We start from the raw sequence: 16,668 nt of genomic DNA, 5'->3' as shown, positions 1-16,668 counted from the left end.
CATCACGCCACTCGGCCGGCCCCTGAGTGTCTCTTATGTATGTAGCTGTAAATGAAGGCCAATTTTTATTATCCATGCTGAGCTTAAAAATAAAGAGAAACTGGACCGCTGTACGTGGATTCTGGTGGTTCTTCATTTGAATAGTTACTAGATGTCATTCTGACATGACCAGCAGTCTCAAAATGTACCTTATAACAAAAGCATCCATTAAAAAGATGAAGATTTGTCGATGGTTATTTATATCTGAATTCCCCAATTTGATCATTCTTATAGGTAATTTACCTGTAATGTATCAGGAGCCCATTTACCCTTGAGTAAATGCTTTAGTACTAACCTAAGAGTCTAAGTCCACGGGTTAGAGAGCGGTAGCCTCATCAATAGCAATACAGAAAGAAATCTGTCTGACAGTAAACAAATAAACAATAACAATACTGAAGTTTTATATCTTTGCTCTGACAATAATTCATAACCAGAAGGTAAAAAGAGAAGAAGAAACAAAAAACCAAAAAACCCTGAATGTTTTCATTAATATAATTTCATGCCACAAAGTAATCACTAGGCAAGAATTAACATAGCTCTAGACAGGGTTAAAAATGAGATAGGCTGTAAATGAGAAGCATGGTGGCAATGAAAAGAACAGTCTCAGGGTCAGGTGGTCTGGTGTTGACACTTCCACTAACTAATAAGTACGGCGTTAATTCGTTTTCCTAAATCGTTATTCAGTCTTTATTGCGTAGCCCTTTCAGGTATGTGTCTTCCATTAAGAAGGGCAAAGAGAGTTTGAGAATGAGTTGTGCCTCCGCGGTAATTTGCTGCCTTCAGTCAGGTTATTATAGACTTTGTCTTAGTCTCTGTTGATCTGTTCTCAGATCAATTCTAAAACATTTCAGAGCTGTATGCTCAGCATTCTTCCGTAGGAATCCTCCAACAGTGTGTAGATTTCGAGCAGTGTAACTGCATAATCTAATTCCACTATCAGAAATACAACCCAGAGACGGGATTTTACCAAATTGGAGTCCAGTAGCTACTCTCTGCAGTTAAGTATCTGAACATTGTTTTTTGTGGTTTTGCCCATTCAGCAAGCTCTCTCCCTTAATTTCCTCCTTAAAATTTGCTATTTTCATGAAGCCTTCAGTGACAGAGCCAAAGACAATTCAGATGCTTAATGGCTTCTTTATCTATTGTTCACTAGTAGCAGTGCCTACTAGGGAGGAATAAAAAATACCAGTCTTAAGGCCCAGCAAGCTGCTGCCTTGACTGAATGTTAATTGCCTGCTTTAAAAAAAACCTGAAAAAACTATTGATGTTATTTAAAAAGTTTAATCACATCCACGTATGAATTTACATGCATTTGACTCAGGAGTTTCTTTTCTCATGAGCCCTGCATGCCATTTTTTTTTATTTCACTTAATAGAACACTATATCCTTTTGACCTCTGAAATGAATATGATAGCAACAACCTGAATGAAAATAAAACTGCACTGGCTATTGTAACATAGTACTGCCATTTGCATTCAGACCTCACTGCTCTCAACAATCAAATCCTGAATACATTTCCTCCTGACATTTCCCTTTCTCAGGCAGGCAGGGTAAAAGGCCATTTTAAAATGAAATGAGAAGAAAACGAATGTCATTCATGTACATAGCAAAACAATTTTTACTCCTAGATCTCTACACTGGAAAACAAAGAAACAAACCAAAAAATAAAAAATGAGCAGACAAAACAAAAAGCTCTTGAAGTAACTGCTTATTCAAATAGAGACTGTATTCGTGTCCATTTTGCATTCTATGGGGGATGATGGCAGAATTGATTTGCACAGACTTTCTCCTTGATTGGCTGGCTCACCCACCAATACTTGCTAACTTAAGAAAGTAATTACATTCAAAGCAGAGCTTTCTGTAAGTTCTTATCTGAAAGCTATGCTAGGACTTTCATTTTTTAAAAGAAAATTTTAAAGTTTTTGTCCCCTGTGCGACTCCCATATCAGGCGTCAGCGTGCAGCAGTAACCAACTGCCTGAAAACAGCAAATGCACACATTTCCGGTTTCTATGATTTGTATTTGTGGCTTTCCGGGAAGACCCGAGGTAGTGTGAATTCAATTCCTTTGTTTCAGTCTACCTTTTGGCTCTGCTGCTCTCTAAATGAACTTTGTAACTTAAAAAAAACAAAAACACTTTAAAATAAAACGCTTACTTTTGTATAATAATATAAGCAGAAGAGGTCATACGGAGAAAAAAGGCTGGGTTTTGTAGAAGCGGTTTGAGAGCATCACTGTGCCCATTGTGTTGTCCCTGCCCGGATGCTCCTATGGTATCTAGTCTTCACCAGCTGCCAATTCAGGCTGACTCCACTGCCCCCAAAAAGCTCCCCACAGGCCCTTCAGAGATGAAGGAGAGCTGGAGGGCCATCAGTGGCCTGGCCCCCAGCCCCTGGTCCGGCTAGTGTCCTTCTCAGCGCCCATTCGGCTGCCAGGACAGAGCAGGCAGATCCCACGGTGCTTTCACCTGTGAGGGCAGGTCACCATCTTCCCGATTCCTGCTGAGAACTGATTTTTAAAACACTGCTCCCTCTCTCATTCTTTACATTTTGTTTCTCTACCCCTCAAAACCCTTTCTATAAATCCAGTCAATATTAGTACCCAGATTTTTATCTTTAAAAAATGTAAACTCAAAATTCTGAATTTAAAAGTCCACAAAGCTCACTTAGAAAATAGTATACGTTTTTCCCCCCTTTGGTGGAAAATTGAAGTGAATGGTCCAGTTTCCACCCACCAACGGGGCAGTCCTACAAAGACCTGTCACTCAGAAGCCTTCTGGTTCTGGGGTGTGTGGTTATATCAGTTCCCAAAAGCCCTGTCCAGCCTGGCCTTGTGTGAGGGTTTTGATAATAACCAAGTATAAAATAACTAAAAAAGAAAATTCACCATGATTGGATTAAAAAATTTGCTGTGCAGTAAAATGGAAAAAAAAATTGTCGGTTGAAACACAGGGATATGAAGTTAAGTTTCTATATACCCAAGACAAGTAATTTGAGCTAGAGAAACACTACTTATCTGGATAAAAGGCTAAATTTAGCTCTTGTGGGATAAAAGTTTGTCTCTCATTTAATTTGTCCTTAATGGAATGCATGTCTAAAAGAAAATTTTACTTTGTTATGACAACATTTTTATACAGGTCATGCACTTAATCTTTTGGTTTATATTAGGTTGTCAGAAAAGTCATGACGCATTTTTGCAACAAAAAACATAGAAAAAATACTTCATGACTTTTCCGACAACCCAATATTTTGTTTATGCTTCTGATTGTATTAGAATTCTCTAAAATTATACAAGGTATCCCTCTGAGGCATGTTCCCAGGTTTTTTTTTTTTTTTTTACTACAGCTTGTTTGTCACAGACTTACAGTTCCGAAAAGGCCAATGTCAGTCACAAGGGGACAGGGTTAGTCTTTCCAGGAAATTTTTAAAGTCGGATTTGAGGAGGCTTTAAAGGACCTTTGCTCAAAGTTACCTTTCCCACTAATTTCCCATGACATTTCATACCCAAGGTTTATTAATTGTTTTTGTGCTTAAAGCATTTTTACACTTTCTGTATTCCCAGTTCAAATGTCCCTTTAAGTGGAAGTATCATAAGCTACCATCTTACCAGTTCTGTGTCCAATTTTGAGTCTGTCTTGGTAACAACACATCCTCCAACCTGTGGAGTCAGAACACTGACTCCAGCAACCAGACCTTAGCTAAATCCCTTGCTCCCTCCAGGTCTCAGGTCCACATGGGCAGAATGATGGGATGGGGCCACTTTCCAGCTGTAAGCCTTCAGGATTCTCTAGGTAGGTGAGAGCTACTTGGAAGCAAGATATGTGGAAGAAGTCACAATACCAATCTTTGGGAGGGAAAGGTGAACTACAGGTGGGAATAGGGCACTGAAAGGAAACAGAAAAGCAGCTATGATTTACCTTATTTCACAATTTTGTCAAAGGCAACACCTGGTCATGGAAGAAAGCTACTGTGAAAGTACTCTGCATATTCCTTTGTGTGTGTGTGTGTGTGTGTGTGTGTGTGTGTGTGTGTGTGTGATCGGTATTGTGTCTTCTTATATCTATCTCCCTTGCAAGTGTATGTCTCAAGTAGGAACACAGGTAGACAAGCTGTTGAGTGCAAGAAGTCTATGACATGAATGAAACCAATTTCTAGCCTTCCAGTGAATGCTGTGCTGAGAGTTCTTATAATAAACATCTCTTGGCTTGCCTATGATGTATGGTCTTAATATTTCCAGAGAAAACATTTTTTGAAAACATTTTAAGTTTTCATTACTCAATAGACTAATTTTGAACTATTAGATACACCTCAATAGCCTGCTCCCCACAAAAAGCCTGTTCATCTCATATCAGGTACATGAGCAAACAAGTTTTTAAAACTCTTACAAAGCATACAGATTCTTCTAGAAAATGATAGGAAGAAACCTAATGTAGTTAGACAGAGATAAAATACTCTGGATAAAAATAAAAAACAAACAAAAAACACCCCCCCCTTTCATTGTTCTGATTCCAGAGTTAGCCCAGGAAAGGATTCGCCACTAGCAGTCAGCAAACGGATTGGGAGCATCATTTACCTAAAAGTGTAAGGGGTGGGAGGGAGGTGATTCACGCTGTTTATACAAGAACTTTGTGAGAGAATGTATTTAATTTTCTCTTGTCTCACAAGTTACTGATATGAAAAGGCTACAAGGCACTCTCACCAGGTTGGCCTCCTCTTTATCACCCAGAGGTAATAATCAAAATATTACACAACTGGAACAGCACGGGCACTGCTAACTCAGAATGGACGCCATCTGCCAACCACTGTAAAGCCTATGGGTGCACAACAGCTGCATATCATATCTGCTCGGCTTCTCACTCTTCAATTAAGCATAAAACCTGTACTCAGGCCTGTTATCAGGCTTCCCAATCCCTGACTGACTTTTAAGCAGATTGCATGGTCTACATAGGCTCTAGCCAATACAGCAGCCACTAGCTTCATGTGGCTATAGAGCACGGGGAATGTAGATAGTCTGCAATGAGATATGCTGGTAAGTGTAAAATGTACACTAAGTTTTGAAGACTTAGTAAGAAAAAAAGAATGTAAAATATCTTAATATTTTATATTGATAATATGTCGAAATGATATTCTAGATATACTGTGTTAAAATTAAATATTATAATTCATCTCACCACTTGTTTCCTTGAATTTTTAAAGGGATCTACTAGAAAATTTAAAATTACATATGAGATTTACATTATATCTCTACTGAACAGTACTGGTCTAGGTCCCCTGACATCTACAAGTCGAAATATTCCTGTTCTGTGTTTAACAACCTTAGTGTGAGAGTGAGTTACTCTAATATACTAATTGACGTTATTATGACTGTCTTCAAAAATATGTATCAAGTTGAACAGGACCTTGTAGATTAGCTCACCCGATTCCATCTCCATTTTCTAGCCAGGAAACGGAGGCCCAGAGAAGATAACTTGTTGTAACAAATACATCAAGGATAAAACTAAAATGGCCTCCTAACTCCCAGTCTAGTCATTTCCCCAATTTTTCTCACTTGATTACTGCGAGTGTTTGCCCTTTTTCTGCAGACAATACTTAAACTTAAAGAAGTGACCCTCTTCAGAGCAGACTTTTCAGGCATATGGAGGGATTTGGGGACAGGGAATTCAAGTCACAAGACTGGCTGCTTATTCTGTTTTCTGGGGTCTGGCCCTAGTTCTTAACAATCATCTATCTAAATTGTGATTCAAACGATCCTGTTGCTAAGCTTCTCCTCCTTTCAAAAGCACATGTCATCATTTATAGATTAAATTCAGAGCTTCTTAGCCCTGTTTCATGTCATACAAAATGCAGTTCCAAACCGCAATGCAAGAATTATGTCTCTATTATTAACTGGGCTTGAGTGCTTAGATAACTGCTGGTCTTAGGCCTCCAGCTTTCGACTCATAATTTTAATACTTAGCATATTATCAAAAAAAGAAAATTCTTATTTCCCCAAGAATTCTATTAACCTGTAATATCGTAGCTTCTCAGATCCAAACGTGTAATTGCCTTCGTGATGCTTTCTGTAAAGGAGCTGGCACTGGATTCCAGGCTAGACTCGGTTGCTAAGACCAGGACTTGCTACTAATCTTTAAGTAAGTTAATAGAATTTCTCCCTTGCTTTCGCTAGGGAGAAAAAGGTAATAACTGCTATCTTTGTACTTTTATAATCAAGGCCACCTATAAATTAATAGCTAGATCATTTTATTTCAGAGGTAGATTTGACTTGTGACAGATAGCATTGTCCTGAGATATGCCCCTCTACGGCTCCTGTGAGAAAAGTGGTCCATCGTGTGAAAATTACTTCTCTGATGTGGACAAATAAAAAATAAGTTATCTGAGGAAACAGGACTAAGATCACGCCCAGAGAATTTGTTCAAAATCAAATACATCAGACCACTCACCCACCCTACCACAAAAAACCCAACAATAAAACTGAGGTTTCACAACTAGAAAGTTATACATATGAGCTGTTTTGAGTTTCCCTAATGATGCTACACGGAATGTGCTCTTAATAGTAAATATATCAATTTCAGAAGGAATCATGCCATGTTACATGCCACCCAAAATCAGAAATTCAGAAAAAGATGCATCATGCCTCAAGGATGTCCTAGGTTTTCTAGATTTAAAATATTCTGCGCTAAGACATTTATATGTTTTGTTGTAGTGGACATATGTTGTTCCTAAAATTCAACTTCCTAGCCATGTGGCTGGTGTGGGTTCTAATTGTCTTAAGCCATAAGCATATACTACTCCAGGTCACAATTCAGGAGTGGGTACTTGGCTGAATTCTAGCCCATTAAGCCAAGGGGACTTTATTCTGCATGTGGGTTGAGGCATCCGGGAAGTGAAATTGTTTTTTGCTGTACTGGAACCTGAAATCACAAATACCTAAAAGTATCCACTTTCTAACCATGAAGGTAATACAGGGAAGGGGCGTGAGGACTATTTAATTTTTTTTACAAAAGGAGGAACTAGAAGGTTGGATGCCAAGCCTGCTGCCTACGTGCTCCAAGACACAGAACTTGGGCGGATGCTAATCAATCACACAGAACAAACCCTTCCGAAGTCTATGGAGAAAAGAGATTCCATTATGCCATTCCCATAATTAAACCTACTACAGACAAGCCACAGTCTGTACCTTACAAACTTAAAGAGAAACCTGCCCCCATTCTTGCACCTTACAGAAGTTAAAGATAAACACACCATTGTTCTTCTTTCTTCCTTTTCCCATACCTAGAAACTTCTCCATAGAAACAAGAAGACACGTATAAACCCTAGCCCGGGGATAGAGGGGGTCTCTCTTCCACTAGTGACTAGAGACCGCCACTCTTGTCTGTGGGGTAGCCTTTTCTTACTCTCTGCTAAATAAACTTACTTTCACTTTAAACTCTATACCGGCTCACTTTCCTATGTGAAGCCAAGAGCTCTCTTGGCCCAGGGCTTGAGTCCCCACTCAGGGGGATCTGCTCCACTGGCATCAAAGGGACAGTTGATTTCAAAGCCCATGTTCAAAGACCTATGACACAAAATACGCAACTGGCTCAGCCTCTGTACCAGGGATGGCAAACGCAAATGGCTGCAGGGGCCAGGCCAACCACACAATGTGAAGACGTACCAGGTGTGCTATAATGGAGTGATGCGGAGGAGACTACCTGTCTTCCCTAAATGCATTCAAATTACAATAAAAGCAAGCACTGTGCAGGCCAAAGAAAACATGATGACATTGGTCTGGTGGCCACATAAAGTTCACTGGCATTGTGTTGGCCACCAGGTTTCCACCCGGCTCTACAATGAATCTTGGGAGCCTCTATTAACTTGACCCTCAGTAATCCCTCTTCAGTACATGTCTTAGAGCCCAGTCATTTTTAAAAGTTATGGTATAGGTGGCCAGCCCAGTGGCTCAGTTAGTTGGGAGTTGGCTTGGGAGCACGAGCTCTGACTAACAGGGCTGTCGGTTCGATTCCCACATGGGCCAGTGGTGCTGCACCTGAGCTGAGCTGCCAACAGGTGGCAGGATGGCTCAGCAAAAAAAAAAAATTATGATATATTCAGCACATTGTTTTTTTAGACAAAATGCTAGCTGCACACTTAATTGATGACAGTATAGTGTAAACACATTTTATATGCATTGGGAAACCAAAAATTTCGTGTGACTGGCTTTATTGTGATACTTGCTTTATTGTGGAGGTCTGGAACCGAGCCTGTACTATCTCCACGGCAGTCATGGTTTTATTTCCAGTCATGTTTTTATCTCTGGTCATGTTTTTAATAGGTTTGGGCTGCTGCACAGTCTCCCTTTCCCTGCTCAGGTCTTAGAATTCATTACTTAAGCCCTGAAAAACATCTTAAATGTTACATGAAAAACATCCTGGAGTAAACAGTATCTTCACTTTCTCAGTATCTCCACTTTCTAACTGCTATTGTTTTTAGAGCTAAAGAAACATAAAGCCAAATTTCTGGGGCCAACTACAAGTACTATTAAGGGAATTTCTTTGAGGGCCCAGGAATTTCCTGGGACAGCTCAAGATGCTGTGCTTTGGTGGACCTTTGTAAGTTTTTATATCCCATAAAAACCATCCATCTGCCACATCTTGATAAATTTCCAAATGCACTAAAAACATGAAGATCAATTCAAACTTTTTAAAGGCAATGGATACTAAATAAAGTAGAAATAAGTTAATTTATAAGGAAATGAGGTTCTTTCTGATATTTGTTTTTTGAAATTGGTAAATGATAGTGAATTTAAAGTAGACTTGTGATGCTTAACAGCTCTCTCAAAAGTGAGATTAGATTCCAAGTGAATTCTTCTAAACAAGTAACAGCCACAGCTGAGGGGCGCCAGTTCAGTCAAACACAAAACAACCCCGGTAATTAACAGTCAACAAAGACAGAGAGGCATGCATGGAGTCCACTGTAGCCCATTCTGAGAGCAGTTTGCTGCTTTAAGTGAGTTTACCAGGTTAAGATAGATACAAGTCTCCTTGGTCCATGCAGCTTTGTGTAGACTTTTTAAAAAAAGTATGAACCTACTTATTTACCAGAATTGCTAATTATTTACTGTCAGTCAGGGTTTGGAGAATTTCTAAGGCATAGAAAGAGCTGTGAATTTGGCCCACCATGAAGAAGTGTTTGTACTCAAAGCAACTTGGGAAGTAAACAACTGAAATGCATAGAGTTAGGAGCAACCCTCAGCGTAATTACTAAGAGCTTAATGTTCTAACAAAATAAAAGCGATTTTCCTTACCAAGATGTGCAAATGATAAGAACTGGTCTGAAACCACAGGGCGGCCCTGACTGTAGGACTGAGTGAGACAGCTAATTCCTGCCTGTGATTCTTACCTGGTGACAAGGTCACAGGCGGATTCAAGTTCACTGCCTGTCACTGCCCATGTAAGGTTCACACTGAGCTGCAGACACTACCGTCTGTCCTCACCTGCCTATCAGATTTGTTTTCAGGGGAGCCACTGAGGGTTCTCAGACAGCTACTTCCTCTGATGTTATCTTTTATTCACAATAATACAATTCCATTCATTCATTCATTCATTCATTCACTCAAGAAATATGTACTGGGCACTCATTCCATGTTCTAGAAGTTGAGGACAGAGCAGTAAACATTTACACAAAGTGGTCAATAACTCTCATACCCCTATTCAGAAAACAAAGCAGCCTGCTCAGGGAACGATGCTGATAAAGCCAAGTGCGTAATGCCATGTAAAGGATCTGCACCAGTACTGCAGGATAAATTCTGGTGGCTGAAATAATAGCAAAGTGGACCCTGCAAGATACACTACTTCAATTTTAAGCTAGTAAAAAGTAATGATTCACTTTAAAAAACAATGACCATTATAAAAATCTTTTGAGATAACATCTATAAAGTGATGTACCCTTCTACACAGGTTAATGCACCTTGACAGACAATCCAGCATGTTTGACGTTATTAGCGCAAGAGGCTCATTTTATTGAGCAGAGGGCCCTGGAATGCAATCTTCAGGGTATTGGAGGTGACAACTGGATGAAAGCAACACTTAGTCCTACAAAGCTTGGTCTAAATTCATGTCAGGTGATGAAAATGCTAGCTCTTGTGATGAAAATGCTAGCTCTTGCTGGGTTACATTTTCAGAGAAGGGGAACGACAGTAGATGCAAAAGCAGGAAGTGCTGCTGGCAGTGGCAACCTTCCCAAGGTCTTCCAGCTGTCCCCACCTCCTGGGGACAGGCTCTCAGCCTTCAGAGTCCAGGGCGCAAAGCAAGGTGTTGAGTGCCAGAAGCTGGGGACTGAGGTGTTGGGAAATTTAATTAGCACATGTGAAACTAAAAGGACCTAGAGCTGAACACCTCTCTAGAAGTGTGAAGATTTATGATTGCTTTTTGAGAACTCCCATTTTCCAAGAATGAACAAGCCCAGGGAAAAATGAGCTGCTTAGTTTATTTGCTTGTTTTAAAAAATAAAAATTGTTCAAGTCTTTTGTTGGTAAGGCTTTCACAGTTTGTGCTAATAACCTTTTACCTTTACTTAAAAGAACGATTTCTCTTCATCAGTCCAGAACAAGGACTTTGCTTTACCATGAAGAAAATTAGTACATGGATCCACAATAGATCGAACGCCACGTTTTGTAACAGAAATTTTATAACTCAGGAAGAGACTTTTTAAAGCTTCCACGAATCCTATCCAATTCAACAAGCAGGCACAGAGCAAAGATCAGAAATGAACTTGAGGTTCCTGCACTCTAAAGGCTCACAGTCTTAGGCAGGGGAGGTGATATAGAATCCACCACAGATACAAAGACAAAGCGAAATAACTTGAAGCCAAATGTGGCAAGGACTGTGGAGAGTAACGCCAACAGTAGGTTAGAGCAGGCTTTTCACAGGAGGGATTCGGGCTGCATTTTGAAAGATATACAGGCTGTCAGAAAGGACGATGAGGGGAAGAGCATTTGGGGCACAAAAGGGTAGATAAACAAAGGCATAACAGTGTGTTTGGAGAGTGGGCAGAAATGTGACAACATATACTCGTACACGGAGGCTGTTGTGGATAGCCCGATGTTGTGGAAAGGCAGAAGGAACCCAAATTGTCTCAGATTAAAGATTGGGACTTTGAAATCAACAAACAAGGGTCATTGAGGATGTGGAGAAAAGGGAACCCTTGTGCACTGTTGGTGGGACTGTAAATTAGTGCAGCCACTATGGAAAACAGTGTGGCGGTTCCTCAAAAAATTAAAAATAGATCTATCATCTGACCCAAAAATTCCCTTCTGGGTATTTATTTGGAGAAATGAGAAACACTAACTAGAAAAAACACATGCACTCCTATGTTCACTGCAGCATAATTTATAATAACCAAGATATGGAAGCAACCTAGGTATTCACTGATAGACGGATAAAAAAAATATGGTACATACTGTCTTTTGCCGTGTATAATGTGTACCCACATGTTTGGCCCAAACTTTCAGGGAAAAAAAACTTTTATTTTAATTTTTTAATTCAAATTTTTATTTGTTTACATTTAGGTACTTGTTTTTTGTATTATAAAGGAATTTTAGCATTTATTTTTTAACATATTATAGTACAAGAAATTTTATGTAACAAATAACTACAAAAGACAAGAACAGATACAAGGTACAACACATTTTATGCACCTATAACGAATTTCTGTATCATAGAAGGCCAAGAACTCTTCGACGTAAGTTCAACAAAACCGATTATTGTATTCCAGGGTATTATTTTGCATACGGATATCATTATTGATTTCTAGAGTTACACTTTTAACTCATAAGCATAAATAAAGAATTAAAAACATTTATATAGATACGGAATTAGGACTACCCATGTATAATGAGCATCCTTATTTTTCTCTCACAAATTTGGGCAAAAAAGTGAGCATTATACATGGCAAAAAAACAGTACATACAATGGGATATTACTCAGCCATAAAAAGGAATGAAATCTTGCCATTTGCAGCAACATGGATGGACATGAGAGAGTATTATGCTGAGTGAAGTAAGTCAGACCAAGACAAACACTGTATAATTTCACTAACATGTGGAACCTAAAAAGTAAAATAAATGAACAAACCAAAATGGAAACAAACTCATAAATACAGAGAACTGATGGCTGCCAGCTGGGAGGGGGGCGTCAGGGAGATAGGTGGAAAAGCTGAAAGCGATTAGGAACTACAAATTGCCAGTTATATAGTCACAGGGATGTTGCACAGCATAGAGAATACAGTCAGTATTGTAAGCATTATGTATGGTGCCAAGTGGATATTAGACTCATCGAGTTGATCACTTCGTAAGGTACGTAAGTGTTGTATACCTGAAACTAATATAATATTGTATGTCAACTATAATTGAAAAATAAAAACAAAAAAGATGGGGACTTTATTCAGAAGGTAAATTGTGAAGGGAGGTGTAGGGGAAAATCATGGGCAGCCCTTTGAATAGAGGAATGCTATAATCTGGGTTGAGCCTTAGAAAACGAATTGTCAGAAGTAGGTAGGATGAACTGAAGAGAGACAGGAGGCAACCACCAGGTTCAGGTGGGAGATTAAGAACCCAGGACTTGAGCAGAGGACATATAAAAGCAAAGGTAGGGAAGTGACGGGTGTCAGACACTGCAGAGCAGAGTGCCCTGACCCGGCTCCCGACCAGATCTTGGGGGACTGCAACGGCCAGGGGAAGGGTGCTCCAATGATTCTGTTTCAAGCCTGAGAAGGAAACAGGATGATAAGACAGGAATGAAGGGATGAACGCTGGGAAGTAAAACAGACTAGAGCTAAAGATGGATTCAGAACACCCCACAGGGGGGAAAAAAAAAGTTACGTGGAAAAAAAAAGACACTTTAATTGTTGTAAAGTGGCATCTGAAGGATGAGGGTCAGAGGATCTTGCATAACCCTGACACTTTAACTTGGGAGGAAACTTCGCCAAAGGTAACGTTTATTATATACACTGCTTTCCATCTGCTTTTAAATTTCCCACCATTCCAGAGCTTATGGGTCCCCCCATTCGTTTTAATAACCACACTTGTTATAGTAAGTATATGGATTGCCACAATTTAGCAGTCTCCTTCTGAAGGGCATTAAGTGGTAAGAGGAAGAATGCACCGGAGTCGCCTGACAGCAAGAATGTGCAAGGAACAGCTGATGCTTCTATGTCACCCTGTACCTCCTTTTCTCCACTCTACTTTTTTTAAATTTTGACTCAAACTCTGCTAAAGAGACGCAGAAACATAGAAAGCAGCTGCCCACTCTGGCATGTCGATCTACTGTTTTCTTCCCTTCACAGCAGGCACGCGGTATTCCAACCAGGCAGGCTATTTGCTTTTTAAGCACATAAACTGATGGCTATTCTTTGATGTTTGTTTGATGCTTAAATAGAATCGTAAACGTAAGGGGCCACCATGACCTAGACCATTCCTGGAGCTCCCAAGTTAGAGCCAGGGGCCTGCCTTCCCTTCGAGTAAACAAACAAACAAACAAACAAACAAACAAACAAACAAACGCCTGCCTCATGGAAAAATCATAACATAACACAGGCACAGGCTTTTATTACACCGGGCTCCACATACCTCAAACTCCAGATAGTGCTCTTTCAGTTTGTACTCATCGGCCTCCTTAGCTTTCACCTTCTTGTCCGGGGGGTATGAGCGGTGCTCAGCCAGCTCCGTGGTAACCTGCTTCAGCTTGCTTTCGTGCGACTTCAGCTGTTCCTCCTGCAGGAAATAGTAAGCCATTTAACGTCTGAAAAGAAATCAATATAAAATCGTAGAGTACTTTTAAAAATCCTTTATGATGAATGACTTTAATTCATCACAACAGTCCAGTGTGCCTCTGTGGCCACATCCTACCAACTTTCTCAGGCCCGTGTTCACAGGTACCGTTGCAAAATGGCCACCAAGTCCAGCCTCCCTAACTGAGCCTTGTCACAGAACCGAATGCTTCCAGAGCCCTTTATCAGGTGTAAGTGTTGCGGAGCCGAGACCAGGCCTCCTAAGGTACTCCGACAGGCAAGGCACCGGCTAACAGTTAAGCCCTTATCCTGAGTGCTGCACAATTTGGCTTCTCCATTTCATGGCTCCTCAGAAATGTTGCTAGTTTCCCCGCCTGGCACAATGATCAAAGAGTCTGCATGTTTTTTTCCCTTCCGAGACAAGCAATTCCATTAAGAAATAATTCTCTAAAAGCTATCAAATAACATTCTAAAAAAATGCAGCAAGCTATGCTTTATTCCTCCAAAGTAGTAGAGGTTCTAACTTCCTTCAACTTTATTGATCCAAAGCAGTTATTCAATTAAAATGTACCTGGAGAAGGGTTACTGCCTAACCAGTGTTATTACAGGAACTGTGTACCAATGCAACATGGCTGATCCTATGTCAAAGAATTTCCATTCTAGGGGCACCATTTTTACCACCTTAGCAATAAGCTACCTAATGAGAGACACTAGCAAACACTCTGGCAGCATTTAATAAATGAAACAAAGAGATTGGAATTCTCTTGCCTTCTTAAAATTATATGACTGCTTTGCTTACTATTCCACTTTCACATGTAATTTCCAAATTCTTGTTGAGTATAAATTTCCACATATAAGAAATAAATGGATGAAAGCAAATGAAGAGGAACTGATTAAACTAGGTGGTAAATACATTTTGCATAACACCAACATAATTTCAAAATATAAACACTATATGGTAGAGTGAGGGGAATAATTAACAAAACTACCAGAAGTGAGTAATTATAAATATTAAATAAGATTATATAACATCGCTATAAATTAAAAAAAAAAAAAAGGATATTCAGAAACCCTAACAGTCACATATAGTATCTTAGGGATTCGTTATAACACCCATTTTTTAAAAAGCCAAACAAGGGGGAAAAAAAAGCCAAATCTAAAGCCATCACTACAGAAGGCAACAATGACACATTTTTAAAAAGCAGAGTACATGAATGGGAAAATGAACAAGAGGGGTAGCAGGAGTGAATCAAAGATGACAAGACTCATTTTTAAGTGCCACCTAACTATAACAAAACAAAACTCCTAAAGATGTCCCAGAAAAGTATAGAGGAAAAAAAAAAAAGAAACATATTTTGAGATTTTAGAAAGGGGTCTACATCTCTAAGCCTGTCCTTTGTACACTGATAATACTGAACAGAAATGAAAAATGCTTCAGGTGGCTTTTATTTGCAACTACTCATTCATCTTTCTATTTCTTTCTCCGAGGACACAGTCGACTATATTCTGGACTGAATATTTGTGTCCCTCCAAAATTCCTATGTTAAAGCCCAGTATGGCTATATTTGTCGACGGGGCTTGTAAGGAAGTAATTAAGGTTAAATGAGGTCATAAGGGCACAGCACTATCCTATAGGATTTGTGCCCTTGTAAGAAGACAGAAAAGAGAGCACTCTGTCTCTGAGGGCAAACATGAAAGAAAGGCCATGTGAGGACACAGAAAAAAGGAGGCCATCTGCAAACCCCGGGGAGAGCCCTTACCAGGCCCCAGCCCTGTTGGCACCTTGATTTGGAACATCCAGTCTCCAGACTGTGACAAAAAATTTCTGTCATTTAAGCCACTTAGTCTGTGGTATTTTGTTGTGGCAGCCAGAGCTGAATAAAAAGACTAGATTATTAGCTTTGTTTCTTTCAAAGTAATTGTCTTTTGTATATTTACTACAACATGTAAATTATTTACTAGAATTTTTGACAAAAGTTATTTGGTGACCAGACCACTTCAAAAAATAAAAACATGATGTATAGTTTTTGTTTTATAACATGTTTCTGATATACAATAATGTCATATTGAATGATATATAAAAAATACTCATGTATCTAACACCCAGTTTGAGAAATAAAATAAGTTGAAACTCCCTGCATTCACCTGCTCATTTTATTTCTTTTCTATGCTATTCCTATACAAACACATGTATCCATAAAAATAGAGAGCATGTTCTGTAGGTTTTTATACTTCGTAAGCTTCCTTGTGTAACTTATTTTTACATTCAACATGTTTTAAAAATTTATTCACATGCATGCTGTAGTTCCTTCCTGTTAACTACCGTATAATATTCCATGGTAGGACCTATGACCATTTCCCTGAAGAATATTTAGGTTGTTTTCAGGTTTCTGTGGGCTATTATAAATGACACAACACTGAACATGTTGCTTAATGAATATGAGCAATAATTTTCCTACAGTAGAATCACCAGGAGGTGGACTTTCTGGGTTTTAGAGCACACACATCTTTAAGATGACTCCAAGCTGCATTCCAAAGTGTTTTCACCAGCTTCCATTTCCACAGGAGGCCTGAAAGTGCCCTTTATTCTACATCCTTGTCAAAATTTGAGATCACATTTGCAGATTTTTGCTAATTTCATGGGTATGAAATGATTAGCCCCTGTAATTTGAATTCACATTTTCCTGATTACAGTGAGGATGAACCTTTTTTCATATGTTTACTGGATTTCTTCTTCTGTGAACTGGCTGTTGAAATATTGGACCTACTTTTCTAACGGGTCCAGATTTGTAAAATATAGTGACTTATAGTATATTTTAAGAAAATGAATTCTTTTCTTTTTTGGTTAATAAAATAATAGAATACA

The 16,668-nt window shown here is 39.2% G+C and overlaps 1 protein-coding gene across 1 annotated transcript in view; it reads right to left on the bottom strand.

Annotated features, from left to right (window-relative positions):
- PSD3 (pleckstrin and Sec7 domain containing 3) overlaps positions 1 to 16,668 on the bottom strand; it is a 426,096-nt gene that overhangs the window by 14,444 nt on the left and 394,984 nt on the right. Inside the window, exon 15 of the mRNA XM_019649264.1 lies at positions 13,642 to 13,785. Within this exon, the coding sequence (XP_019504809.1) occupies positions 13,642 to 13,785 (144 nt within the window). The remainder of the gene's footprint in view (positions 1 to 13,641; positions 13,786 to 16,668) is intronic.

This window comes from Hipposideros armiger, unplaced genomic scaffold (assembly GCF_001890085.2).
Source record: "Hipposideros armiger isolate ML-2016 unplaced genomic scaffold, ASM189008v1 scaffold_131, whole genome shotgun sequence".
Lineage (NCBI taxonomy): Eukaryota > Metazoa > Chordata > Mammalia > Chiroptera > Hipposideridae > Hipposideros > Hipposideros armiger.
The sequence above is the reverse complement of the archived record's forward strand: the minus strand, read 5'-3'. Positions and strand labels throughout refer to the sequence as shown.